This window comes from Heloderma suspectum, chromosome 3, assembly GCF_057233095.1.
Source record: "Heloderma suspectum isolate Gila_16-S chromosome 3, 16-S_ref, whole genome shotgun sequence".
NCBI classification, from domain to species: domain Eukaryota; kingdom Metazoa; phylum Chordata; class Lepidosauria; order Squamata; family Helodermatidae; genus Heloderma; species Heloderma suspectum.
In genome coordinates this window covers 261,842,633-261,870,578 of record NC_139460.1, presented here as the reverse complement: position 1 = coordinate 261,870,578, position 27,946 = coordinate 261,842,633, and the positions used below count along the sequence as shown (strand labels likewise).

Below are 27,946 nucleotides of genomic sequence, written 5' to 3'. Positions count from 1 at the left end.
GGCCTAAACACCCTGCCCGTTGACCCTCACGACGCGCCCCCGCCTTGAGACCCCCCCTGGGAAGCGCAGACGCCTGCTCTTCCTGCCCGCCGCTGCAAAGGCCGATAGCAAAGGATGCAAGTTTGCCCCTGTTCTTTCACACGTGACAGAGGGGACGCGCACGCGCGGTTTGCGCTTCTCCCCCGCCTTGCTATTCTCAGGTTATCATGGCGGCCGGTGGGGCTGGTGTGGATGCGGGAGCGGCTGCGACCCTCTTGCAGGGCTGGGAACGAGAAAGCGCGGCCAGAGAGGCGGCGGAAGGTACGGGTCTGGGGCAGACGGGCATAGAAGTGGTCTGGAGACGAGACGGTGTGCTTAGGCGGTGTCTGGGAAACGAGGTGGGGCTTCAGGCTGAGAGGCGCGCCAGCTCGGGGGCTGGTCAAGAGGCTGATGGGGTAGATAGCTTCGGTCTCGGGGAGAAAGGCTCTGCGCTTGGGACTGTGTGGATTTGTACTCCATGTCAGAATTCGGTCCAGAAATATGTAAAGCAGCCTTCCGCGCCCGGTCCCCTCCAGATGTTTTGGACTTCAACTCCCATCAGTCCTGGCTAGCATGTCCAGTGCTGAGGAATGCTGGGAGATGTAGTCCAAAACATCTGGAGTGTGCTGGGTTGGGGAAGGTAAAGTACCACAGATGAGTGCCTCTGGGCATGTATAGAGTGCCTTTGCCTCACCACTGAGCAACTTCATCCCATCCATCCACATCTGGGATTAAGGAGCAATTAATTACAGCTAGTAAAGCATGCAGTAAAGGTGAGCTCAGACAAGGTGTTTATAGGGCAAGGCAGTTAGTATCTTAAGGCGTAGCGTGGTATTATTGATTAGGTGCAAAGTGTTGAGCTATTTTTCAGATATAGTAATGAGTAGGAATAGTATGTTGAGGTGGGCATGAGGAAGCTAGAGATTAAGTGTATTGCAGCAGGGTTTGTTTTAGGAGGGTCTCTGATCATACCTGGGCATAACAGAATGTTCTGTTTTCCTGGACTAATTCACTATTCTGTCCCGCTCTCCTGTTCATTAAACTGTATCACACATCCACAAGACTCTGAAAAGAGAAAAACCTGCCCCTTACCACTCTGGCTATCCTATGAATACAAAAGCAGGGTTAAAAGGTAACCAATCAACATTTAACGGTGCAATCCTATGGGGATAGGCGGCAGCCTCCGAACTTGGAGGCGACTGCCTATCCAGTGCAGGGCAGGAGAAGCATGGAGGGGATTGTTCCGCCCGTGCTTCTCCTGCCCTGCATTTGCGGCTAGACAGCCGATTCCGGCTCTCTAGCCATGGGAAGGCAGAGTGGGAGAGGAAGCTGTGTCGTACCGGCATTCCCACCTTCCCTGCCCCAGAATGCCCTGTTTTGGCTGCTCCGCACTCCTCTTCCAAGCGCAGAGCATGGGGCAGCATGGAAGGGGGGGGAAGGTCGGTTCGCCAGGAACCAACCTCGGAGCACGGGCTCTGAGGTTGGTTCCCAGAAAACCACATATTCTATGGCCATCTAGCCACTGACTAGAGGCCATAGGATTGCTCTTGTTTTTCTTCCTTCAACATGCAGCTGCACATTTCCTCTGTTCCTGAAAACTTCCCAGTTTATTGGTTGAGAAAATGTGCTGATTAATCTTAATTCAGTTGACTTTGTGGTGCAGTGGCCACTTCTGAATTCATCATGACGGAATTGTAACTGTATGGACAGTTGATTTAGCATTTAGCCATATGGAGGCCAGTTTTACTATGCCTCCTCTACCTTGTATTTTTTGTTCAATTAGAGGAATGTGCTAACTCTTGCATCACTGCATGGTCAATTGTGCATCCAGTCATATTGTAAAGTAAGTTCTATCCTTAACCCAAATATAGGGATTGCATAGGTGTGATGAAGTTCGTCTCACCATATTATTGGCTCTCCCTGAAATTCTAGGTACTGTACCACGCTGTTTGCAGTATGGCAAGCAGTTATTTGAATCTGCTTTTTGTTTACAAGTCTGCAACAGTGAGGACTTGACTGTCCATTAAGCTCTGAAATGCTATCTGGGTGAGCAGTTTGATTAGAAACCAAGAGAAAACATTGGTTGCAGGGTTGCTTCCATGGATGGGATTTTTAGCAGGATCTGAACTAGGGGGCTCTTGACTTTTTGATAGATACTGCGAGAAGAACATTAGGAAGGTTCACAGTTTGCAAGTAGCACAACTGGCTTGCTTCATTTGGGGTGTCTTTTATGATTAAAGAATTCACAGAAACAGGTGAACGTAACATATAAAGACAAGTGAAATACCAGGGGATGTGAGGAGGAGAAAGTGGGATGTGATTTAACTTCCCACACCTCTGGCCTGTGAATTGTAAGTTTTTGTTGTTTATTCATTCAGTCGGTTCTGACTCTTCGTGACTTCATGGACCAGCCCATGCCAGAGCTTCCTGTTGGCCGTCGCCACCCCCGGCTCCTCCAAGGTCAAGTCTGTCACCTCCAGAATATCATCCATCCATCTTGCCCTTGGTCGGCCCCTCTTTCTTTTGCCTTCTGCTTTCCCTAGCATCAGCATCTTCTCCAGGGTATCCTGTCTTCTCATAATGTGGCCAAAATACTTCAGTTTTGCCTTTAATATCATTCCCTCAAGTGAGCAGTCTGGCTTTATTTCCTGTAGTATGGACTGGTTTGATCTTCTTGCAGTCCAAGGCACTCTCAGAATTTTCCTCCAATTTGTTGTTGTTCAGTCGTGTCCGACTCTTCGTGACCCCATGGACCATAGCACGCCAGGCCTTCCTGTCCTGCGCTCTCTCCCGGAGCGTGCTCAAGTTCATATTCATTGCATCCGTGATGCTATCTAGCCATCTCATCCTCTGCCGTCCCCTTCTCCTTTTGCCTTCAGTCTTTCCCAGCATCAGGGTCTTTTCCAGGGAGTTTTCTCTTCGCATTAGGTGGCCAAAATATTGGAGCTTCAGCTTCAGTATCTGTCCTTCCAATGAGCACTCAGGGTTGATTTCCTTTAGGATGGACTGATTTGACCTCCTTGCAGTCCAGGGGACTCGTAAGAGTCTTCTCCAGCACCACAGTTCGAAAGCATCAATTCTTCGGCGCTCAGCCTTCCTTATAGTCCAGCTCTCACAGCCATACATTACTACTGGGAAAACCATAGCTTTGATTAGACGGACCTTTGTCGGCAAGGTGATGTCTCTGCTTCTTACTATGCTGTCTAGGTTTGCCATAGCTTTCCTCCCAAGGAGCAAGCGTCTTTTAATTTCATGGCTACAGTCACCGTCTGCGGTGATCGTGGAGCCCAAGAAAGTAAAATCTGTCACTGCTTCCATTTCTTCCCCTTCTATATGCCAGGAAGTTATAGGGCCAGATGACATGATCTTCGTTTTTTTAATGTTGAGTTTCAAACCAGCTTTTGCACTCTCCTCTTTCACCCTCAACAAGAGGCTCTTTAGATCCTCTTCGCTTTCTGCCATTAGGGTGGTATCGTCTGCATATCGGAGGTTGTTGATAATTCTCCCGGCAATCTTAATTCCGACCTGTGATTCATCTAACCCGGCATTTCTCATGATGTACTCTGCATATAAGTTAAATAAGCAGGGCGACAATATGCAGACAATATTTCCTCCAATACCATAGTTCAAAAGCATCTATTTTCCTTCGCTCAGCCTTCCTTATGGTCCAGCTCTCGCAGCCATAGGTTACTACGAGGAATACCATTGCTTTAATTATGTGGACCTTTGTTGTCAGTGTGATGTCTCTGCTCTTCACTATTTTATCAAGATTTGTCATTGCTCTCCTCCCAAGAAGTAAACATCTTCTGATGTCCTGGCTGCAGTCAGCATCTGCAGTAATCTTTGCGCCTAAAAATACAAAGTCTGTCACTGCCTCCACATTTTCTCCCTCTATTTGCCAGTTATCAATCAAGCTGGTTGCCATAATCTTGGTTTTTTTGAGGTTGAACTGCAAGCCAGTTTTTGCACTTTCTTCTTTCACCTTCATCATAAAGTTCCTCAGCTCCTCCAAGCTTTCAGCCATCAAAGTGATATCATCTGCATATCTGAGATTGTTAATGTTTCTTCCAGCGATTTTAACTCCAGCCTTGGCTTCATCAAGCCCAGCACATTGCATGATGTGTTCTGCGTACAGGTTGAATAGGTAGGGTGAGAGTATACAACCCTGCCATACTCCTTTCCCAATTTTAAACCAGTCCGTTGTTCCATGGTCTGTTCTTACCATTGCTACTTGGTCATTATACAGATTCCTCAGGAGGCAGACAAGATGATTTGGTATCCCCATACCCCCAAGAACTTGCCACAATTTGTTATGATCCACACAGTCAAAGGCTTTAGAATAGTCAATAAAACAAATAGATGTTTTTCTGAAACTTCCTGGCTTTCTCCATTATCCAGCAGATACTGGCGATTTGGTCTCTAGTTCCTCTGCCTTTTCTAAACCCAGCTTGTACATCTGGCAATTCTCATTCCATGAATTGCTGGAGTCTACCTTGCAAGATCTTGAGTATTACCTTACTGGCATGTGAAATAAGTGCCACTGTTCGATAGTTTGAACATTCTTTAGTGCTTCCCTTTTTTGGTATGGGGATATAAGTTGATCTTTTCCAATCTGTTGGCCATTCTTGTGTTTTCCAAATTTGCTGGCATATGACATGCATCACCTTGACAGCATCATCTTGAAAGATTTGAAACAGTTCAGCTGGGATATTGTCATCTCCTGCTGCCTTGTTATTAGCAATGCTTCTTAGGGCCCGTTCAATCTCACTCTTCAGGATGTCTGGCTCTAGCTCACTGACCACGCCATCAAATCTATCCCTGATATTATTATCCTTCCTATACAGATCTTCCGTATATTCTTGCCACCTTTTCTTGATCTCTTCTGCTTCTGTTAGGTCCTTGCCATCTTTGATTTTGATCATACCCATTTTTGCCTGGAATTTACCTCCAATGTTTCTAATTTTCTGGAAGAGGTCCCTTGCCCTTCCTATTCTATTATCTTCTTCCACTTCGTGCATTGCTTGTTTAAAAATAATTCCTTATCTCTTCTGGCTAACCTCTGGAATTTTGCATTTAATTGGGCATATCTCCTCCTTCCACTGTTGCCTTTTGCTTTCCTTCTTTCTTGGGCTGCTTCCAGTGTCTCAGCAGACAGCCATCTTGCCTTCTTGGTTTTCTTTTTCTTTGGGACATTTTTTGTTGCCGCCTCCTGAACAATGTTGCGAACTTCTATCCATAGTTCTTCTGGGACCCTATCTATTAAATCTAGTCCCTTAAATCTATTCTTCACCTCCACTGCATATTCATGAGGAATATTAGTGAGCTCATATCTAACTGATCTGTGGGTCTTCCCTATTCTCTTTAGTCTGATTCTAAATTGTACAATAAGAAGTTCGTGATCTTAACTACAGTCAGCTCTAGGTCTTGTTTTTACCAACTGTATAGATGTCCGCCACCTTTGGCTACAAAGAATGTAGTCAATCTGATTTCGGTGTTGACCATCTGGTGAAGTCCATGTATAAAGTCGTCTCTTAGGTTGTTGGAAGAGAGTGTTTGTTATGCACAGTGCGTTGTCTTGACAAAATTCTATCAGCCTATGTCCTGCTTCATTTTGTTCTCCCAGACCATGCTTGCCTGTAATTCCAGGTGTCGTTTGACTACCCACCTTAGCATTCCAGTCTCCTGTAATGAAAATAACATCTTTGTTTGGTGTATTATCCAGTAGGTGCTGCAGATCCTCGTAGAACTGATCTGCTTCTTCAGCATCTGTGGTTGGGGCATATATTTGGATCACTGCGATGTTAAATGGCTTATCCCGAATTCAAATTGAGATCATTCTGTCGTTTTTTGGATTGTATCCAAGCACTGCTTTAGCCACTTTATTATTAATTATGAAGGCTACTCCATTTCATCTGTGGTCCTCTTGTCAACAGTAGTAGATCTGGTGGTCATCTGATGTGAAGTGGCCCATTCCAGTCCATTTCAGTTCACTTAAGAAAGACTTGTACCCTTCTACAGTGAGTTCCTTATAAGCTCAGACCATTTCATTTTTGTGCTGTTCAAGAATCAGCAGATGCTTGTAATGTCAGGTGGTAATCTGGTTCAAGGTATTGGGACTTGATGCAACAATCAGTACCAAAACAGAACAGAAAGCTATATGTCTTGAATAGTTTAGAGTCTTGTGTTCATCCCAAAATAAAAGGGAAAAAAATTAAGAACATGATAGATGCATAATCAGTTCAAAAAAGATGAGACCTATTTACTTTAGAGTAGGGGGGAAAGGAGAAGACAATTGACCATATGACTGTCATGAACTTTGGAACTTATTACCATAAAACAGAAACAAGACCAAGTGGTGGGTGCGTGTTAATAATAGGTTCTGATGTGTGGCTGAGAATGGTTTTACCTTATTTGTACTTGTGGTAAGGCTGTGTTCAGCACAGCAACGGATACAACTTTTGCTGCCGACATTGCTAACTTTGGCAAAGCTAATAATTATGCACATAGATCTGCAACAAAATGTCATGGTTTGTGTATTTTGCTCCTTACCTTTATTACAGGGGTGGAGAATGTGTGGTCCTCCAGATGCTGTTGGACTGCAGCTCCCATCAGCCCTAGCCAGCAGAGCCAGTGGTGATGGATGGTGGGAGTTGTGGTTCAATAACATCTGGAGGGCCACACATTCCTCAGCCCTACTTTAATACATGCCCCTTTTACTATAGATTAAATACAAAGTTATTTTGTTTTTAAATATTCAGTGTAGACCAGTGGGAAAAAAATCATGGAAAGGGAAGATGGAAGGGGCAAAGAAGAACACTAACCCTTCTGTTCTGTACACACCCATCCATATTTCCTCACTTTAACCTAACTAAAGAGTCTTCTGCATGCATATTGCTTGCTTGTTCAAGAACTCTGTAAATCAGATGAGTATCCAAATATGGCTGCTGCCGATCTACATTTGGAAGCATGTACTATTTACTCCAGACTCATGAACCAGGAAGTGAGATGTGCATGGTTGGATTTATTGACTTAGATCAGGGTGCCTGGCTCCATGGAGCCAGCTCAGAGGACAACTGCTGTAGCAACTTTGCTCCAGCCAGGAAACTGAGGCAGAGGACTCCTGGTGGGGAGAGATTGGGTTCACCCCACAATCCTCTATAGTGTAGAGTCTACACAGTGAAGAGGCAGTTTCCCTTGCAATTTAAAGGATCCTTGTGAGAGGGATCCAGTCGGACATGATGGAGGCATGCCTGATGGCTCAGTTTCCCCACTGCCCTGTTAGGGGCCAGGCTGAAGGGAATATAAAGTAACTCACTTGCTTACCTTGAGCTAATTCACAGTTGCAGTGGCTGAGGGCAATTTGCCTCAGTGTGCTACGTTCTGCTGCCAGTATTCCAAAGCAGCATGAGATTAGCCAACGCTATCAATGGCTAGTAGTCAGGATGGCTATATGTTACCTCCAGTATCAGAGGCAGTATGCCTTTGTATACCAGTTGCTGCGGAACACGAGCAGAAAGGTACAATTGCATTCGTGTCCTCCTTGTGGGCTTCCTACAGGCAGCTGGTTGACCACTGTGTGAACCAAATAGGCCTTTGGTGTGATTCAGCATGGTTCTTATGAGGGCAGTGTGCATTTTCAGTCCTCAGTCCCTGCTTATTTTTAGAGGTGAGCTGGGAGCTTCTGAGACTTTTTTGTATACCTCAGTGTCATTTACTAATGGGTAGAGTGCTACACTGAGCATAGTTAGGGTCATCTGAACTACCCTAAATATAGCTGAGAGGAGGAAAGGAGTACCATGATGAGGAATTCCATGAAGATATGTTCTGGTTGATTCTCTTCTTCTCTTCCTTCTAAACAACAAGTTCTCCAGATTAGGTTCTGAACTAACTGTTAAGTACAGAGAGGTGTTCTTGGTTTTTAAAGGGAGGCATTAAGAAAACAAATTTCACAGCTCTTTCCTTAGTACACCTTGTACTTTCAAGATGTGTGTTGATAAAATGAATGAAATGCAGGATTTACAATTGGTTCATTCACACTGAACGTCTAGTACATGATCAGCCTTTTAGCAGATTGTGCCAAACTTGGATAGCTGAAGAGATTCTGTCCATGCTCCTGGCTTTTTTTTAATTGTAAATTAGAAGGGAAATTGTATTTTTAGGTAATAGGTTTCCTCATACCTTCACCCAGTAATTTCTTTCATTTTCCCTGGACAGCTCTTTCCCCTGCCAGTGAGGTAATTGACTTAGGGCACAATCCTATGCTTGTTTAGACAGAAAAAAGTCCTACAACTCCCAGCATTCCCCAGCCTGCATACTGGGAGTTGTAGAACTTTTTTCCTATCTAAACATGCATGGGATTTCACCCTTCATTGCTCAGCTGGAATAAAATGGTTATCATGGGCTTGTTGGTACCAATTATTTTTTCTGGGTTTGCAGTTTATAAGCTGGAATTTTCAAATAACAAAATTAAAAAATTAAACCATTTTAACATTGGGCAGTATCCTATTCATTATTGGTGCTAACGTAAATTACATTGCACTAGCATAAGCTACCTCTAATGCAACACCAATAGTGTTTGTTGGTGCAACCGGTTTTCCAGGGATAATTGGCATTATGCTAAGAGGTAGCTTATGCTAGCGCAACATAATTTTAGTGCTAATGCTGAGTAGGATACTTCCCATTGAATTTCGTTAAAATGTGGATGGTAATTTAAATTTCTGTGGTAAAACTGCTTTTTGCATCAAAATCAAACTGCATAATTTAGCATTTGTTTTGACAACTCTGCAAGTTAGACTTGTGTGCAACACAGGCAAATTGTCCAGATTAACAGGATTTGTATGATTCGGGTACGCTATACTTACAGTTGTGCAAGACAAGAAAAGGAATGGTGGGTTAAAAATGTTGCAGTTTTGGGGACACTCAGTTATGGAATATAAGATCATTACAGTGCTATTCTAAGCTTATTTAGAAGTAAGTCCCATTGTGTTCAATGAGGATTTCTCTTAGTTACTGTGCCTAGGAATGCAGCCTTAATCTCTCACTTGCCTAGGATGAGTAGCAGTTCTCCTCCGGTGCTCACCTGAGCGGCAAAGACATGCAGCTTCACAGCTACAGGCAACCACTGTAATTCTAGGCTCCATGTCCAGCTCTTTGCATAAGGGTACTAGCCTTGAGAGACTGAATCCATCTTTCCCAGACTCCTGCAGGGCTGGAGGCAAAGCCCTTAAATTTGCAGTTGCCATTAGTGCTGCAACAGCACAGTAGTGTTAATGATAGCTGCCCATCTGGATTCTTCTGTCTTCTGGGAGTGCAGATATGGGCTTAAGTGAATTGATTGGGGATGGGCAGCTACCTCTTGAACATCTAATTACAAGGCTGATTAGAACAGAGGCTTGTTTTCCTTGGATATTCCAACAGATGTTTCTCTTTTCCTCTGGTGTAAAAGGAAAGTATATTATTATGAAGATGTTGCTACTTGTTGGGGGTAGGGATAAGCAGTGCTTGCCTTTGGTCACCTGTGTATCTCCACCTTGTAAATAGATGCATAAAAATATACATCTGTCTGCTTATATAAACCTGTGTGTAACAAGAGGCTTGAATAGTGATCTGGCGAGCTACTTCCCTTGAAGAAAATATTATCCCCAGGTGAAAACCTAACAAAGTCTGATGTGTCCTGCTGCTTCTGTTTACTGCCTGTGTGGCAGCTGTGTGAGCACCTGGCTAGTAAAGTCTTGATTAGTCCAAGGTGCATTGATTAAATGACCTGCATGGTATCTCAGATGCAGCAGAACTAGCTTGAAAACCCTGAAATTCATATATAGCGCGCTATTGCAATTAGACCTCCTTACAAATAGCTGGGAATAGCTGCCTCACTGCTCACGTGTCCACTTGTTTCCTGTCACTGTACCACTATCTCAGCCAGGATAGCCCAGCCTTAAGGACCTAGAGCAGGGATGGGCTCTAGATGTTTTGGCCTACAACTCCTATCAGCTGTAGCCAGTGGTGACAGATCATGGGAATTGTATGTCAAAACATCTGGAAGGCCACAAGTTACTCACCCCTGGGCCAGAGAGACAGCATGTTTAGCAACAATATTTTTTCCTTCCTGGAAGAAGGACTGCAAGGATATCCCATATTGTTTCAAAAGACCAGGGCAGACAGAGAGGATAGGATTGTGGTGCTTGCTTTTTCTGAGGGAAAAGCACTGTGGTGGGGAAGCAGGTGAGGATAGGTGCAGTTTTTTATTCCTTTGCCTGTACAATGAATCAGCTTTGTAATTAAGCACTAGCCTGGTAGCCATAGGTGACTAGAAATTGAATGAAAGTGACTGAGCAGGCTGGTAGAGCAGGAATGGAGCACTCTGTTACTCTTCTGTACCAAGCATAGAAAACAAGCGGGCTGCTCATTATTTATTTATTTAAAACATTTGTATCCCACCCTATATCATTAAGATCTCAGGGCAGTGTACAGATAAAATCAATTTAAACAGTATAAAGCAATAAATAATTTAAACAGCTAAAACATATTAAACCATTAAACAAGCTAATACCAATTAAAATCTAAAACAATAAAACAGTTAAAACAGTGTGCTACTTTAGGGAATGCATTTAGCCCTCAAAGGCCTTGGTAAAAAGCCATGTTTTTATTTGGTGCTGAAATGAAACTAATGTAGAATTGTGGGAAGCCACTTCCACTGTGCCTAGCATTGAAATGCAGCCATCTGCCCCACTTCTGCTAGCACCTGACAGGCTAAGAATTTTTTTTCCAGGCTGGAATAAATACTGTGGAATAAATACTTACAAGGCTGGAATAAATACTGTGACGATGTTGTGTTTGTTATGCCATATGGGAGGAGATGGATAACCAGCAGAGTCTCCCTCCCTCCTTATCTCATTCAGTAGCATATAACCCAGATAAGCTAGGCCACGTGGGGGGAGAAAAGAACAACTCCCTCCTTTGAGTCTGATCTGAAATCACCTTCCAATCCCCAACTTAAAGAGCAGAATTTATTACAAAAGTACAGTAAAAGATGAGAAGGAAAACAAAGCAGACACAGGAAGAAACAAAATACAAAACTTACTAGCCTACAATAAACTGAGTACAATCAATCATAACACATAGGACTCTCACGCAGTATCTCACCCCAATGCTGGCTGGGGAATGCTGGATGTTGGAGGACTTTTTTTTGTCTAAACACGCATAGAATTACACCCTTAGCATCACAAATGCTTCTCAATTCGTGATCATGTGAAGCTGCCTAATACTAACTGAGTCAGACAATTGCTCCATGGAGCCTAGTATTTAACTGGAGATTCCAGTAACTGAATTTGGTACCTTCTGCATGCAAAGCATACGCTCTGTGACTGAGCTATGCAAGCAAAGGGTGGCAGATTGCACTGTGCCTTAAGCTCCCCATGTCTAAATTTGTATGTTAAGAACTGCTGCCTACATTGGTGTAATAATCCACAGAACAGAGCTTAACCTTTGATGCTCCTTTTCTCTTAGGAGTGAAAGCTGGGACCTGCACCATCTTAGATGTTGTGGAAACCTTGGGGTAAGTGGAATGCTGTGCAACAACTCTCTGCTCTGGGGAATATCTGTCCCGGTGTCCAGGATGACACCTTGCATTGCTGCAGCAACATTAAAACTCTGTTGTTCAGTGCTTGATGCCTACCTGTTGGGTGCAATTTGCCCAGGCTGGGGTGTAAATTTCCATTTAAATAAAGTGTCCTGAATTATTAGGATGAGGTTCCTGTGACTTTAGAATGGTGCTGTGGACTTCATAGTGGTGGTGTTTAGCATGGTGCTCCTGCTACTGGGATTAATTTCAACTATATTATATTAACCTAGGCTTCCTGTTACATCCTTTTTGCATCTGAGCATTTATGTCCGGGAGAGGGGAGCCTCAATGGTACTTAGTAGGTATACAGTAGGCTATCTTTGATGGAGGCATAGCATAATGGCTAAATGTGAGTTGTGAGCCAGGAAGTCCCTATTTGAAAGTCACCTTGGCCACAAACGTACTAGGTGAATTTAGACAAGCAACTGTTCTCTCAGCCTCCCTCTCCCTGAACACTCCCCTCTATCAGCAACATTGCTGAGGTGGGAATTGAAAAAGCAAAATAAAAAGGATCTTTCTCCTTGTGATTGTCAGAGTGAAAGGAGGAGTGGCTTCTCTCCTTTGGGCTAGGACAAAGGTTGGACTGGCAGTAAGACTGTGCACTTTCACCTGTTTATGCACACAAACCCGTTGTCCTCCATCATTCCTTGCCTTGCTTGGATGCCAAGGTGCGTGCCAAGATTCTCCTCTCTGTTCCAGCCCCGCTCTCTCTCTCCCACTGGTGCTACTGTGCTGGCCTAAGCTGGAACTGGGTAAACCATATTGTCAGTGAAGCAAAGTGGAACCTCCAGAGGGAATTTGTGAGATGTAGTCTACCAGCAGGCCTGTGAATACTAGTTTTACTTTCAGCAAATCAGCAGGTTTTTGCAGAAAGTGTAGAAGATGGAGGTAACCAAATTCTGGGAGGGTTGCTTCCAGGATGGGTGGGTAGGTTCAACACATCGTCCCTCTCATTTCATTTTCATTTAATTTATTACATTTATGCCCTGCTTTTCCTCCGAAGAATACAACATAGCATAGCTAGTAGTCGTCGTCGTCCCCGCCCACCCACCAATTTTATCCTCAACATCCCTGTAGACTGAGAGAGAGTGACTGGCCCATGATCACTCAGTTAGCTTTATGGTTGAGTGGAGATTTGAACCTGGGTCTCCCCAGTTTTAGACTGACATTCTAACCACTACACTGCCTTTCACTCTCTCTCTTCCTCTGGGCATTGTGAGGCAGTCCTAGTCTCTCCACCCCTACTGCCCCAGCACAAATATATAGGCCAGTGAGAAAACATCAGTGGTTATAATGCCTCCATAAAGACTTTTCTTGTTCAATGGCTCGCTTTGGGATTTTGTATTTGTTTTTGTCTGTGGTACAGCTGGCTGTATGGCTGATGTTGCAAAAGTAGAGCAATTGTTGGTATTTGTCAGGTTGGAAATGGTTTCTCCACATGTCTCACCCCAATCATAATTTTGGGGAAAGAGGGATTATGTGACCTTTTCTGCATTGCTGAATGAGAAACTGGGCTCTATGCAGCAACATACACTTCCTATATATCTAAAATTGTTTCTAGGCTGGAAATATTTGATTATTTAAGGGTGGAACCCTCTCACTTTTTGTCATTTATTTGGAAGTAATTACAATTGAACTCTGCGATTTACATTGGAATAAATATGTGTAGGATCACACTGTCAAGAACACTGACCATAGCTAAATACAGTAAGCAGAAAAGCTGGGGAGATGGACTGTGTGGGAAAATAATATAATGGCTTTCTGGATGATCGAATTGGCATAGGCACAATAAAGTTACTGAATGTAATTTCTCAGGCAGAGGCGGTGGAAGGAGGAATGGATTGCTCCAATAGTGATGAAGTGATAAGATTGGACTTCACCACTGGCTACTAAGACACAGTGGTTGGCTACCAAACCCAGGCATAATTTGTAAGGAAGGAAACTGACCACTAATTTAAGGAGACCAAGGGAAACTGAATGTCCTCAAGCCATTTAATAAGCGGCACTCTTGACACCTTCTCAGGGAATCATCCTCACAAGAGAGAAAGAAACCAACATGATAATGGGGGAACAGAGTACTTATGGATATTTAACACTAATTTATCTTGGGCAACTATGGAGCCAAAGTGTCACCTTTTGAACATGGTTCACACATAATGAGAAGCCACAGTGGGTGAGCCTGTCACAGCTCGAATATTTAAAATGGTGGTGGCTGCCACAACAAGAAACCCCACAGGGAAGTTCATCCACAGTGGTTTCTTGTTACATGTAAACCGGACCTTCATGGTGTACATGTAGATTTTTTTTTAACCCTAGCTGAGAAAGTCAGAGGAAAGTTATGAGGCTCCTTGTTCAAATCAAATCAGGATATCTTCTGTTCCCACCCACTCCAAAACCTAATACCGTATTTTCATTCCTCCTCCTCTTTCTGTGGTCCTTGAACTCTTCCTCTATTATCTGTCTCCTATACAGATCCCCTCTTGAGAATGCAGACCCTCGGATGCGTACACAAGGCATGCAGGTGCTTTCTGAAGTCCTCCTGCAGTGCTACTCCCTCCTCCAAGAGCAGGAAGGTAGGACATACGCTATCCTACTTCTGGGCTGGATTCTTACTCTGTGCAGAGTGCTGGCCTCACCCTTCAAAGGATGAAGCTCAGGACTGTGATCAGTAGCTGCGGGGTTGACAGATATGACTTGGTGGTCTTTGACATGCCATATGTGCTCTTGATGAGTAACAAGGGTATAGTTAGGTTCATTGAAAGCCCTAACTTGCCCTTAAAAAGTGCTTGAACTGTGAATTAGTTTACTAGAGGCTTTTATTGGCTTTGTGGCAGTTTTGAGTTGCCTGAAGGCATCTAGATACAATATACTTCTGTTAACTGTGAGGTGCATGACAAATTGTAATTCCCATTTGGAAGAGGATGAGGGCACATCTTGGATACTAGGGTAGAAGGAAATGCCTTATTGATATGATCAGAGCAACAGCTAAGGAGTAAGGTGGCTATTGCAAAGTTACGTGTGTGTTTTTAGAGGGTGACATAGGGTGGAGACTTTGGGTGGGATGATGATCCTGGGCTGAAGACTCCAGCTTGAGTTTCCCATAAATGTGCATAAGCTGGCTTCAGTCTTAGAGACTTGGATCCATGCTGTCCCTGACAGTGCCCCTCACTGAGTGCTTTCCCAGGGGCTCCTTTCCATGCTGGGTCACAGCCCTATGTGGGCAGCACATTCATTGTTTACTTCCTATATCTGCAAACTCGGGAACAAATGCTCAGGTGTGCTCAGAGCTGTAATTCTGCACTGAGGAAGGTGCAATGAGATGGGTGATCTTAAGCATTCAGTTACCTTGCAGTTTGCTTTCTGGGATATCCTGTTTCTTTGGTCATGGTTGTAGGCATTGTATATTTGCATTTAACCAACCATCTATCATCAGATAACTTTTTGATGTATAGGTATGAGGACCTGGGGGGAGGGGGAGAATGCCAGCATTGCTGAACAACCTGTAATGGTTCTGTATTGTCCACTATCCCTTCAAAAGTGCTGGGGCTGATGGAGATGCCAGCATGTCCCATACATATCTGTATCTGTGGTATAAAGGCTCACTTACTACCTCTAGCCTGGTGATTCTTCTCTATTCCAGTGACACACCTTGTCTTGTTCTATGAGAACCGGCTGAAAGATCATCATCTTGTCATTCCCTCTGTGCTGCAAGGACTCAAAGCTCTGGTGAGAATTTGTTCCCATTGTCACCACTAGTAATAAGGAACCCATGGCAGAACTGGGGCATCACGGTATCCATCTGTTCAGTGTTAGGAAATTGTGGTGCCATAAGGACAAGAGGTTGGCACCTTCGGCTCATTTAACAGGGACCAGCAAAAGTTGCTGCAAGAGAGGCAGATTTAAGGTAGCGGGTGCTGGAGGAAAAAGGATCTTTTCTGAATCTTCTTGGGATATATAGGGGTCGGACCTCATAGTGCGTAGTTGTTTCCTTTCTCTCCTTATGAATGGGTCACTATCACATGCTAACTAAAAGGCTCATTTTGTCTGCTTCCATGATGGTGGGTGGTGAATTCCATCCTTATGGTTTACAAATGGTGTTCAGTGATACACTGTCACCTCTACCTTTTGCATGCAGGGCCACCTGAGGCCCTGAGCATATTGCTAAGAGCTGCTGCAGGCAGCCATCCCTCTCTTAATTGAAGGTGGACAATGAGTTGTTACCATGTTTTGTCTTGTCTCTAGAGTATGTCTGCAGTGTTGGCTCCAGGCCTGGCAGTGTCTGTTCTCAAAGCCATTTTCCAGGAAGTTCATGTCCAGGTGAGCAAGGGAAGCCATGATAGACTATCCCATTTGGCTTTTACATTCCGCTTCCTATTCACAACACTGTTAGTGAGCTGGTTATCTAGCATCCAGAACTTTCTCATCCATATTCTCTTGGTGTCATCTGAATCAAGGTCTGGGCCCTTTAGAGATTCTGAGTATTGCCTCCCCTGACCTCTGAGACAGTGTGAACATTAGGAAATCTTCCAGTGCTTCAGGGTCCTTATTTAGAATCTTACCCCTTGTGAGCTGCACTTCTGCATCTCTTAATGGTATCAGGTGGGGACAATGGTCTCACATGGCCTGTTACAATGGCCCAGTTTCCATGTAACAAGAAGTCACTGTGAGTGAATTTCCTAGTGGTGTTTTTTGTCGTGGTGGCAGCCATTTTGAATATTCAGGGCGTGCTGTAGCTTCTAGTTATGTGCAAACCTTGCGAGGGTGGGTTGTTACGGTGGTTGACAAGCCACCCACAACTCTAAAATAGCCCATGGGTCCTGGGTGGCTTGTCACCCCCCCCCCCACACACACACACAACCATCCTCGCCAGGTTTGCATGCACCAAGAAGCCTTGGTGGTGGGGGCTTGGATTGGCAACGTGGTGCCCACAGGCCCCACAACTCACTGTGGCTACTAAGCCATGGTGGGTTGCGATGATCGTGTGAACCAGGTCAATGGCTCTGGCATATGTAATGCAATATGTCCTGGCGGATAGCGTATTAGAACTGGATGTTGGTTCAAATCCATCTCCGCCACAGACTTGCTAAGTTGCTTTTGGCAAGTCACTATTTTACCTTCTATTCCTGACCTACTCCCCACAAACTAGAATAATGGCCCTGTTTGTCAGGGCAGTTGGAATGCTGGACAAGACGAGGCTTTGCTAACTTCCTCTGAGCCTTGGGGTTAAATCTAAAACCGTTAGGATTGTACACATACATCTTGTGCATGTGATGATGTATATCAGTTCTGATGTAAAATATACACATTCACATCAGAACTAGCGATATCTTGGGTTTCACATGGGATAGAAAGGGATTTGGAGCTGCTCTCAGTAAGACTAAAAATAAAAGTGTAGAGAGGATGTTATGAAGGTGAATAGTCCTGGCCTTCTGCGGATTAATCATAAGCTCTGTCTTGCCTTTATTGTATCTTGATTGCCTTTCTGCCAAATTAGGCACCTGGCAAAAGACAAAGTACAAATAAAAGTATGGTAGCATAGAAGCAACACAAATGAATTGGAAAGGACAATAACAAAAATATAAGGCAAAATATAAATCTCTAAAGCTTGAAGAACGTGTGCATTTATTTCCCACCCATGCTTTCCTCCTCTTCTAGTCTTTGCTGCAACTGGATCGTCATACAGTCTACAGTATCATCACTAACTTCATGAGTAGCCGAGAGGCAGGTGAGAAGGACAGCTGTAGAAGGGGCTGAGTTGGACATCTTGCTTGGAAACTGGAAATTTCCTTATCTGCTGCTTTCTCCCACAGAGCTGAAAGGTTTGGGTGCTGATTTCACCTTTGGCTTCATCCAGGTGATGGATGGGGAAAAGGACCCACGTAACCTGCTAATAGCCTTCCAGATTGTACAAGACATCATTGTAAAGGGCTATGTGCTAGGTAAGTCCAAGTCCTTGTCAGGCTGATCATGTAAGAGAAAGCCCATGGTTGCTTAGTTGAGCTTCTTACCGTGCCTACTGTGTGCGCGGATGCAGGCTTATGGGACAGATTGTGAGCATGGAAAACCTGTTGAGGCATATTTATCTTGGGAAACATTGAACCAGAACGTACAGGGTATCTGGTGTTAATCTCCCAGATGAATTTCCCTTCTGGTTTATGCCCTGTCTCAATGGTAACACCAGATGGGCTACAAATGAATAGGCTGGGTCATAGAGCGTCTGAGCCTCTGCCCTCTTGCTTTGACTTAGCCTGTATTTGTATCTGGCTATGTTGGCCACCAAAGGACTCACTGCTGTCTTCAACTTCTCAGGGCCCTTCACAGAGGAGCTGTTTGAAGTTACTTCTTGCTACTTCCCCATCGACTTTACCCCTGTGAGTGAGTTATTCTGGTTGTGTGTCCTTCTTTTACTTCTAACCAGTTCCCATGCTGGGATATAGGTATTGAAACAGGACAGTACATGTAATGCCGGGGATTGATTCAGCGCACCAGTTGGTCTGAAACAGGGAGGCTTTAATGAGTAAAGCTTTCAGTCTCGGATTCTTTTCCAGCCCCCCAATGATCCTCATGGAATCCAGAGAGGAGACTTGATTGTCAGCCTGCGGGCAGTGCTGACCTCCACCCCCATTTTTGCTAAGGTAAGACAGCCAGAGGTCTATTCTTCATGTCCCTCCCATGGCCCTGTGGGAGTTTTATTCTTCCTGCCTGTAACTAGAGCACTGAGCTGAGCAATCTCTGACCACAGGTGGAGAATTTGTCGAATACTGAGGACCCTGTGCAGCTATTTATAATAGATTTTGATATTTTCATGAACATAGCAGATGCCACTGTACCTGAACACAGTGCATTTAACGCTGGTATCGTCGAGGTAATTGTCCTTGATTTTCAGACTTGAGCCAGCTCCCAGTATATGGTCTGGGTATTCATTGCTGGGCGGAGGGGGTGTGTGTCTCACTTGCCTCATTTCTGGTCATTTAGTGTTCTGCTCTACTGCTCTTTCAAACTATTAATTGGATCTTGGATGTCTGGGCATAGAGTACAGCTTATAAACATTAAAAACTAATACCTGCTTTTTAAAATGCTGGGATTAATGGAATTCTGGAAAGCCCCATATATTGCACAGATTGCTGATTTGGTGGGTGCATTATGCCTTTTCTTGGGTTAGAGTGAAGTCAGACCCTCTCTATAGACTTTATATATTGTTTGTTGTGCCTGCTGTTTTGGGGTCTGGTCTTCTGGGATTTATTTTACCCCAAAGTATGCTGAACTTTCCAAGCACCTCTTTTCCCCCCGCCCCCAACAGTTCCTGCTCCCTTTGCTCATTGAGAAAATGGACTCTGATGTACAAAGTGCCAAGCTGGACTCCCTGCAAACCCTGGTAAGAGCACTGTGCAAAGATAACCAAGCCCCCATAATAGGGACTGAGGTTGTCATGCATTATTCCCCTGTACTTCTGCAATTTTCCCCAAAGCAAGACTGTGGGCAGGGGTTCCCCTCTGCACTGGGATTTGCTTATCTTTCATTCTGATCCAAGGGGGCGAAGTGCTTGTGGCGAGGCAGTGCAACTTCTTAACTCCCCTGATGATGTCTATGTGGGTTTTCTTACAGAATGCTGCCTGCATGATCTATGGACAGAAAGAGCTAAAGGAATTCCTGCCCGGCCTCTGGTCATCCCTGCGCAGGGAGGTGAGAAGAATGAGTATTCACAAATAGGAATGGCCTTGGTTTCCCAGGAAAGTGAATCCAGACCTTTTTCTTACTCTGTCTGGGGACCTACCCTAAGAGCTGCTACAAACATTACACAGTGAATTGTTGGGGTGCTGTAATGTTTGAAAAAGCTGTTAAGAGAAAAATGGGAGTGTGGGGGGAGGATTTAGTTTACTTCTCAAAGGACTTGCTGAAACATTGTTTGAGTTCTGAAGTAGCTCTGTGTCTTGTTCAGAAAGGGCAAGCTTCTTTGCATTGTGCAGCTGATCGTCCCTCTCCACCTCCTACAGGTGTTCCAGACAGCAAGTGAGAAGATTGAAGCAGAAGGTCTGTCTGCTTTGCGTGCTCTGTCAACATGTCTGTCCCGCTTGGTGCTCAGTTCTGATGATGAGGATCTTCTTGATTCCTTTCTTAGAGGTGTTCTGCAAGGTAACCCCTGGAGCAGTATACCTTCAAGTAGCTTTCCAGTCCTGTTAAAAGTAATTCCATTCATCCTCCATAAAGTACTGTTTGCAGGAAGTGATTATTTCCTAGAGGGAAGGGCCAGTCATACTGTTGTAGCGATAATTTGGCCTACAGCACTGGAGGAAGGGATGGAAGCTTTCTGGAGCCGAAGGAGAGGAAAGAGCACAGAACAGGGTCTCCACTAAACTTTGGTGCTGTTTGCAGTCAGCATCCTGGTAGAATAAAGTACCGTTGCTTCTTGGTGGGATTTTAGCAGGTGCTTGCTGTTTCTCCTAAGTAGTCTTGTCTATTTCAGATTGCAGACACCATCTATGTGAGCCTGACATGAAGCTGGTGTGGCCAAGTGCCAAGCTCTTGCAAGCAGCTGCAAGTGCCTCTTTGCGGGCCTATTACCAGATCACAAGTAGTGTACTTCCCTTGCTGATGGAACAGTATACCAAACATGTGCAGGTGAGGACAAATGCAAGTGGAACCCACTTGTGCAGAAGAGTAGTGACAATGGGATTGGGCAATCCCAGTTTCATACTGGAAGACATTTATTGGCAGATCCTTCTACCGCTGCCCCAGGTTTATTCTTGAGCTGGAGTCCCATGTTGAGCAATGCTCTGCAGATCTTATCTCTTCCTCTGTCTTAAAACATGCTTTCGATCTCTCCAACCCATCCCATGTCCCCTTGATCTCTTGTAGAGTAGCCAGCACAGGACAATCTTGGAGGTGCTACTTGGTTTCTTGGAGTTGCGGCAAAAGTGGGATCCTGAGGAGGAAGGTGAGATCGCTCCCCATTACTTCCTAGGGCAGGAGAAACCTCTTGTACTTGGATGTGCTGCTAGCAAGGCTACTTACTCTTCAGCAACATTCTGAGGCTGTAATGCTCCTGCGTTGTCCAGAACTGTGCGTCTGCAGAGATGAGTGTTTTTTATCCATGGGGACTGAGCCTGTACAATAAGAGGGAATGCTGAGAAGTCTTAGAAAATGTGCACACATGAGTCATCTGAAAGTGCTAAAAGCACAAGTCCTTTGACCAAGTTGAACAGGGTTGGGGAACCTTTTTCAGCCAGAGGGCCACATTCTTATATGGGTATACTTCCAGAAGCTGTTTACCAGCAGTGGACATCCATCCACCCACCCCCAAAGTATTATCCATCCACACATACACAGATCCATCGACCCCCACATAGACACCCCATTCACACTGATCCATCATCCACACTTCCCCCCCCCCATTCACATCTATAAACCACCACCCCTACCTCTTTCACACAGTCATTTAAACCTCACCTCTGTCTCTCTCCCCCCCCACTGCCTGCACAGCAGTTAGGCTTAGAAGAAAGGTCTCATTCACATAAATGGGATATTTTTTCTAAGCCTGATTGCCATGGAGGGAGCCAAGGAAGGGAGGTCACAGGCTGGATCTAAGGCTCCTTTGACCAGAGATTCCCCACTCCTGGAGTAGAAGCAGTTTTTGCTGGGCCTCGGGTGACAGTGGGCCGTTTCGCATGTCACGATACGCCACACTAAAAACAGCCATGGTGGGTTGGTTAATAGTCTGTCAGCAGCAGCATGGCTTAGCGAGCCATCAGGCGCTCATCAGCTTGTCATGGTTTGTTTCCCCCTTTGTCCTCCTCCCCACTCCCAGTGTGTATCCCAGGGACTTTTGCGGCACCACTCCTCTATACTCTTGCTGTGGTGAAATTCTCCCCTCTCCTTTCTTGCCTTGCGGAACACCTGTGTTGACAAATATACACCATATCTTTGGAGTGGAGGGGGTGCTTACCTTACTTTTCAGGACAAGGTGGCTGAGAGTTTTATTTTCTTTCTTTCTTTCTTTCTTTCTTAACGCTTTTCTAAAAGGCCTCCTTAGCTGCTCCTCACAGCCCATTCCTCTTCCCAGCCCATTCCCCTATCCTGGCTAAAAAAAGAGGAAAAAAAGACTCTTTTCCTTTTTTAAACCTCCCCCCATCTGTGCAGCATAAAAATAGGAGGGGGAAACCTTAACTCCCCCCTCCTGAATTGCCATGGTCCCGAATAGGGATCTGTGCACTTACCCAGAGGTAAGTCAGTCATGCATACATGCATAGTTGTGCATGTATGGCTCACGAGATGAAGCTAGTTGCCGTCAGGTGAAGCACCAAGCTGGAGGAAGAGCGGCGGAGGGCATTGCGAGGAGTGGATTGGTTTTTTGCCACTTTTGCCAGGAGGCTCTGTAGCCTTTTCTTGCAAAACACGCAAAAGCCACCCTGAAAACAAACTACCCTGAACAACCCAACAAGCCATGGCTTCTCAGGGTGGCTTGTGCATGGTTAACAAACCATGCTGAGGAAACTGCACCGGCCTCAGACATCACGACAAGCCACCCTGAAACAAACAAGGGTGACAACCCACTGTGGGTTGTCATGTTGTGCGAACCAGGTTAGTGTGACTCCAGTTGAATAACCTTGGTCTGCTATTCTGTATAAAGGAATCCAGCTGTGGCTATTAACCATCATAACTAGGTGGTTTTCAGTTCCCTATTACCTAAATTCTTCTGTCAAGCTCTGAGATCCTTGGATAGGAATTGAAGCTCATAATTAAAGCACCCCCACGAAGTACCTTGCAATTTCTAGCTATTAGTGTCTGAGACACTGCATGTATGCATATATTTCTCCCTCTCTCCCTTTCAGACAAGAGTCCGCTGCTCCGCTCCAAAGCCTCTCTGTGTTCCATGGTGTTCTCTGCACTTAATGAGCCCAATGTGCAACTTCAGTTAGTTGGGATCCGAGCTCTGACTTTCCTAGGATCTCTGCAAGGTGTGTATTGTTCTGTGGGTTAAGTGACATCCCCAGGAAGTACAGGAAGGATTATGTACATCTTAGAAATATTTTCCTGAGATACTAGTGGATACAGAACCGTCTAGTGTGCAAGCTGGCATGTTCCATTGTGTGTGCAGCCAGACAGTTAAACTTCAAGAAGATTAGGTGCTGTTCCACCCCACTTTGCATTAGCCCAGGCAATGTAGGCGCTGAATGGCCTCAAAAAAAGTGGAGTGCAATGTGGCAAAACAGTCTGTAGGGTTCTGCTACATGAGAATGGAAACACTTTGAGGTTCAGTCTCTTTCCTGTTTCAGGGCTCCTGGCCCTCCTGGATGTGAAGATGCTTGTGGACCACCTTGCACAGTTCATCCTGCATGAGGAGGATTCCCAGACCAGGTGAAGGGGTGGGGACAAGGCCCTCTGTTTTGGCAGGGGAAACGGCAGACATGGTTGAGCTTTCCAGCATTGTCTTAGGGTTGACCCCTTTCATAATATTGAAAACGTTTGCATTCTGTTCCTTATCTGTGAAAAACAAATGAAAAGGGTTCCACCACTGTTATGTATCCTTGTTCATACTTTATTTCTTAATCCAAAGTCAAAACTGCTTGCTTCTGTTTCGGATTTTCTTACTCTGGTTTGTTAAAATGAATATACATCTTCACTAAAAAGGGGCCTAATACTGCCTTTGTGATCTCTGATTTCAACCTTTTTTAGCTTTTTGTATTCTTGCTAAAACAACTTTTGGTTTATCATATGTGGTGCTAATATATGCATGAAGCTTCTCTTAGCAGAGATTGATTTGAGTCAGACCCCAATAGTGTAGTTTAAACATTCCTCCATAAAACCATTAACTGCATTCCTTCAAGAACCCCTCATAGTTTAATATTATATTTTCTGATGATATGCTCTTAAAAAGAATTATTTTTAGCACTGCTATTGGTTATTACTCCTCACTTTTGTTAAGTTTTCAACTGCTCAATCCATGGGCTAAAGCTCCCATGCAACATACCATGCATACCTACAAGACAACTCCTAAACAGACTCAGGGATACCCTTTCATAGTCTCTGATATGAGAATCCCTACCTTCTTCTGACACATTCTATGATGAACTCAGCTAGAGTGAGCTTAGCAAAGTCCAGACAGTCTGCATCACTTGTCTTCCTTGCACTCTTGTCCAAAGAGTGCTTGCAATAAAGCTTAACATGTTATAAAATCTAGCATGCACAAATCATAATAGAGTTTCAAAAATCAGATCACAATGGAAAGATCTGTGTGTTCAGGCAGTTGGTGACCAGCAAGTTCATTCATCTTTGCCCTCTCCTTTATCCCTGTAGCTTAGCAGCTATGGAGGCTGCTGGCACCCTGGCTCCTCTCTATCCAGAGGCCTTCAGCAGGTGCTTGGTTCAGAAGCTTTCGGAAGGGCTGCATTCAGGTACAGCATATGAACTGGGTGGGTTGTGGGGAGGTGGACATCCTCCCTCCATGCTACCTTACTAAGTATTTGTACAGAAGTGCTCAGTGTCTATCCCTGAGTTGGTTACAGGTGCTAGCTGCGTTGTAGAGTTATTGCAGGTGGCTTTGACCTGCATCTGTAGGGTCTCTGGTTGTGGCTTGAACAAAGTGAGTAAACTCAAATAGACAGACTGGTTGGTCAGTTCTTAGACTAGGGCTACCCTTTCTTACATCCATGTTCTGTGGAGACATAGTACCTTATGAACAAACTCCGTGCTTATTGTAGCGTTCTCTGTGCTATCCACTATCTGTTTCAGAACTTCAGGAAGGCAGTAGTCCATCCCAGCAGGAACAATGTCACCTGCAGGCCCTGGCGGCAGTGTCCACCCACCCTAGTATAGTGAAGGAGACTGTTCCAGTTCTCCTGCAGCACCTCCAGCAGGTTCAAAAAGGTAATGAAAGAATTATATGTGACAAACTATTGGAATTTAGCGAGGGGAGACTCCATCCAGTGCTTGGGGCAGCATTAGAACGTTCAGTATTTGTGTGAAGGTAATGGGGGTGGGATGTAGAAGGTGAAAGGACTTTATAGAGAACTGTGTGTGTGTAGACCCTTCCTTGGGGCAGAGACTCAGAATCCGTAATCTTTAGGTCCCTTCCAGCCCCATAATTCTGTATTTAAAAATTTCAGGACAGGCAAACCTTATTGGGACATTTGAGATTAGCCTAGTCTTTGCCTTGAGCACAAATTGTATTCGGAAAGTGGGATATAACTTTAATTAATAAAAAAACTAAACATCCCAGTCTTCACTACAGCCTATTACTGCCATAGTGCGATGCCTTTAATTGCCATGGAGAGTATGGCCTCACTCAGATGGTTATATCTTTGCTTAATAAGATGAGATAGGAATTACCCATAGGGCTGCACAAACAGCTGCTTTGCTCCTCCTTTCATCTGAGCTGACAAATCAGGAAGTTTTCTGTTAACTATAGTTCCCTGTTTTGTCTGAACTGGGAAACTATGGTTAATGGCTTCGGAACAAGCCAAGATATAAAGCCAGCTTCAAACTATGGCTTAATATCCTGGCTTGTTCCTAAACTGTTAACCATAATTTCCCAGTTAAGATGAAATGGGAAACTATAGTTAATAGAAGACTTTCTGGTTTGATTGCTAGCTTGCGCAGAGGGAGAAGCTAAGTGACTGTGTGTGCAGTCAAAAAACTCATTCATAGCTTGGCTTATTATTCCGAGAGACTATCATCCAAACTCAGCCAATGCAGTAGTCATTTAACAAATACCTGGAAACTGCTGATCTCTATCAAGAATACTTCTTTCATACTGTGGGTTGCCAGGTTTTAAAATTACTTTTGTTTTGCAGGCAAAATGCCAGCAGGTATCCACTCTGTGGTGTCTGTGTGCCAGAGCCTGCAACAAGTGGCATTGCAATGCCAGCAAGATGCTCAGAGCTATTGGTACTTTCACCAGGCTGTGGTGCCTTGCTTGGTGGGCTTAGCCGTGCAGGCTGCTATGCAAGGTAAGGCCCAGAGATGGGCACAGATTTGATACTGTCTGCATAAGGCCAGTACCTGTAGCTAGGGTGGGGCTGTGCCTGCTGGGCAACTTGATATTTGTTGTGTTTTGTGCTTTAGAGGCCTGAGTCAAAGGGGATGTATCTAGCAATGCCTGGATCCATTCTTCCTATCCCATGTTCGGGGCTGGCCCTTGTCCCTCATACCCCTCTCCCACTTTGTACCTATGCTACCCACTTAGAGCCACTTCATGTGGCTGTAAGATAGGAAAGGTAACCACCATCCCCTCCCACTTTTCCATTTTTTGTTACTACTTCCAGAGAACTCCCACACAGTGGTGAGCAAACTGCTGCTGAAGGAGGAAGCCTTATCGGCCATGGTACTGGTCATCAGCACTGCCTGTATGCACTTAAGCCCAGAGTAAGTAATTACTGCAGCAAAGGGCTGTTCCTGTGACCTCTGTCCATACAGTGTGTGTTATCCTTATGCTTCTGGATAAGTTGAGGTCCTAGCCTGACTTTAGCTGCTTTGTTAGGTCAGGTGCTGGTGGTCTCTCTTCCCCCGTTCCTTGATGCGTTGATCCATGCCGTGGGAGAGTGTCCCTGTCACTTCTTTCTCATTTCTTCATGGCAGGCTGGCTGCCCAAAGCGTCTCCAAAGTGGTACCTCTCTTCCTAGATGGAGAGCTCTCCTTCCTGCCTGGAAACAGCTTTGCCAGCACTTTCCAGCCTTTCCAGGTAAGTTGGATGAGTCAGGCTCTGATGCAGCTTTGTATGGGGAAGGATGGCTATAGGTTTCAGGGTGACTTTGGTGTGAAAGTGATGTTGTCTCCTCCGCAGGATGGGCAATGTCCAATGGGAGTCCAGGGAAGACTTGTTGCTCTCCTCATGGCCTTTGTCTGCTCGCTGCCAAGGAATGTGAGTCCTGGGAGAGATTTGGGGGATTAGGCACACCTGCACTATGCTTAGTGCCGAGCCAAGTAGTGCTGGGATGGCTTGGAGGTTTATAGTTCTTTCATGCCTCCACAAGCTCTGGTTTCCTTTCAGGTTCCAATTCCTCAGCAGGACCGGTTGCTACGTGAGCTACTAGCCCTGAGCTGTTCCTGTGAATGCCCCTTCACTGCCACTTCTGCTGCCAAATGCTTTGCGGGACTGATTAACAAGCATCCAGCAGGTAATAGGTGGAACAGGCTCTATATGTCCAAGCATTGAGGGTTGAGGCATTGCTCTGCTTATGAAAAACCAGAGCTGGGCTGTGTTGGAAAAAGCCTTTCTAGACTGATACAAGGAGTTACACAGGACTAACAGTCAGTCTGCCTCTTCCCTTACTAGGGCCTGACTTAGATCAGCTCTTGGGAATAGCCACGAACAAGCTGGAGAAAGGCCTGAAGGAGGGTCCCTATCAAAGCCAGGCCCTCACTCTGCTGCTGTGGGTATGTTTGTGCCATTTTGCCCCACCCTCTCTGCTAGTACTACAGAGTTTAGTGTGCCATTTTTTCCCCTGTAGGTGAGCAAGGCTTTGTTGATACGCTACCACCCTCTAACCACACAATTGACTGACAAGGTGAGCTTCAGGGAAGACCAGGGATCCTAAGGAGGACAAATACACTGCTCCCTTACTGCATTTTAATGGCTCCTGTCCTTCTACCCTATAGCTACTCATGCTTTTGGGGGACACAGTCCTTGGCCCCACGGTGGGCGATGGCTTTGCCTTGCTCATGGCCGACTCCCCTGATGTGTTGGGCAAGAGCTGCCATGCTGAGGTGCGCCTCATGTTCCGCCAGCGCTTCTTCACAGAGTGTGTGCCACAGTTAGTGCAAGGTTTCCACACAGCTGCCCCTGGTGAGCATCTCTCCAATCCCATTCTTTACCCAAAGTATCTGTATTATGAATAATGCAGTTGGCATAATGTTCATCTAACTTGTGTAGTTACCACAACATTTAATCTCTTTTTGACTGTAGACTCTTTATGGACTCTTGCATAATATTCGAAACTGCTTCTTTGTAGCCCTTCTTGGGCAGGTGTAAAACTGAAAGAAGCTTTTGAACCTTCCACTTGCAGAAGAGGAGGAGGAGGAGCCCAAGCTTCATCCCCTTTTCAGCATTCTCCTCTCCTTCTGCCAAACAGTTTGGGTTTTTCAGGGTTCTGCAATTGCTTGAGAGCAGGAGAGTTCACAGCCCTAAGCTGGCCAGCTCTACAGTTACTTTCCCTTGAGAAATGGGACAATCCAATGGCCTTCCTTTACTGGCAACAGGTGGTTTTCAGAGCTTTTATAAGCTCTGTAGTGGTCAGTTGCTGTTCATCACTTGCAAGGTCCAACCATGCATGAGCCTTTCTGGAAGACTTTTATCTGGGCTACAGGAATGAG

The 27,946-nt window shown here is 45.0% G+C and overlaps 1 protein-coding gene across 3 annotated transcripts in view; it reads left to right on the top strand.

The window, feature by feature from the left end:
- The first annotated feature begins 182 nt into the window (after nucleotides 1–182).
- The window catches only part of MMS19 (MMS19 cytosolic iron-sulfur assembly component), a 29,800-nt gene continuing 2,036 nt past the window's right edge, over nucleotides 183–27,946 (top strand). The window contains exons 1-27 of one of the 3 annotated variants that reach the window (XM_084846649.1): nucleotides 183–300; nucleotides 11,524–11,572; nucleotides 14,111–14,211; nucleotides 15,279–15,364; nucleotides 15,881–15,955; nucleotides 17,294–17,363; nucleotides 17,449–17,577; nucleotides 17,948–18,009; nucleotides 18,187–18,273; nucleotides 18,381–18,503; nucleotides 18,939–19,013; nucleotides 19,244–19,321; nucleotides 19,633–19,771; nucleotides 20,103–20,257; nucleotides 20,495–20,573; nucleotides 22,468–22,593; nucleotides 22,912–22,993; nucleotides 23,933–24,030; nucleotides 24,368–24,502; nucleotides 25,429–25,584; nucleotides 25,900–25,999; nucleotides 26,213–26,315; nucleotides 26,418–26,495; nucleotides 26,625–26,751; nucleotides 26,910–27,010; nucleotides 27,085–27,141; nucleotides 27,233–27,419. In XM_084846649.1, coding sequence (XP_084702775.1) covers nucleotides 207–300; nucleotides 11,524–11,572; nucleotides 14,111–14,211; nucleotides 15,279–15,364; nucleotides 15,881–15,955; nucleotides 17,294–17,363; nucleotides 17,449–17,577; nucleotides 17,948–18,009; nucleotides 18,187–18,273; nucleotides 18,381–18,503; nucleotides 18,939–19,013; nucleotides 19,244–19,321; nucleotides 19,633–19,771; nucleotides 20,103–20,257; nucleotides 20,495–20,573; nucleotides 22,468–22,593; nucleotides 22,912–22,993; nucleotides 23,933–24,030; nucleotides 24,368–24,502; nucleotides 25,429–25,584; nucleotides 25,900–25,999; nucleotides 26,213–26,315; nucleotides 26,418–26,495; nucleotides 26,625–26,751; nucleotides 26,910–27,010; nucleotides 27,085–27,141; nucleotides 27,233–27,419 — 2,752 coding nt within the window. In that variant the 5' untranslated portion in view covers nucleotides 183–206. Of the gene's footprint in view, nucleotides 301–11,523; nucleotides 11,573–14,110; nucleotides 14,212–15,278; nucleotides 15,365–15,880; nucleotides 15,956–17,293; nucleotides 17,364–17,448; nucleotides 17,578–17,947; nucleotides 18,010–18,186; nucleotides 18,274–18,380; nucleotides 18,504–18,938; nucleotides 19,014–19,243; nucleotides 19,322–19,632; nucleotides 19,772–20,102; nucleotides 20,258–20,494; nucleotides 20,574–22,467; nucleotides 22,594–22,911; nucleotides 22,994–23,932; nucleotides 24,031–24,367; nucleotides 24,503–25,428; nucleotides 25,585–25,899; nucleotides 26,000–26,212; nucleotides 26,496–26,624; nucleotides 26,752–26,909; nucleotides 27,011–27,084; nucleotides 27,142–27,232; nucleotides 27,420–27,946 lie in introns of all 3 variants that reach the window. The other 2 variants (XM_084846650.1, XM_084846648.1) reach the window with 2 other exon arrangements.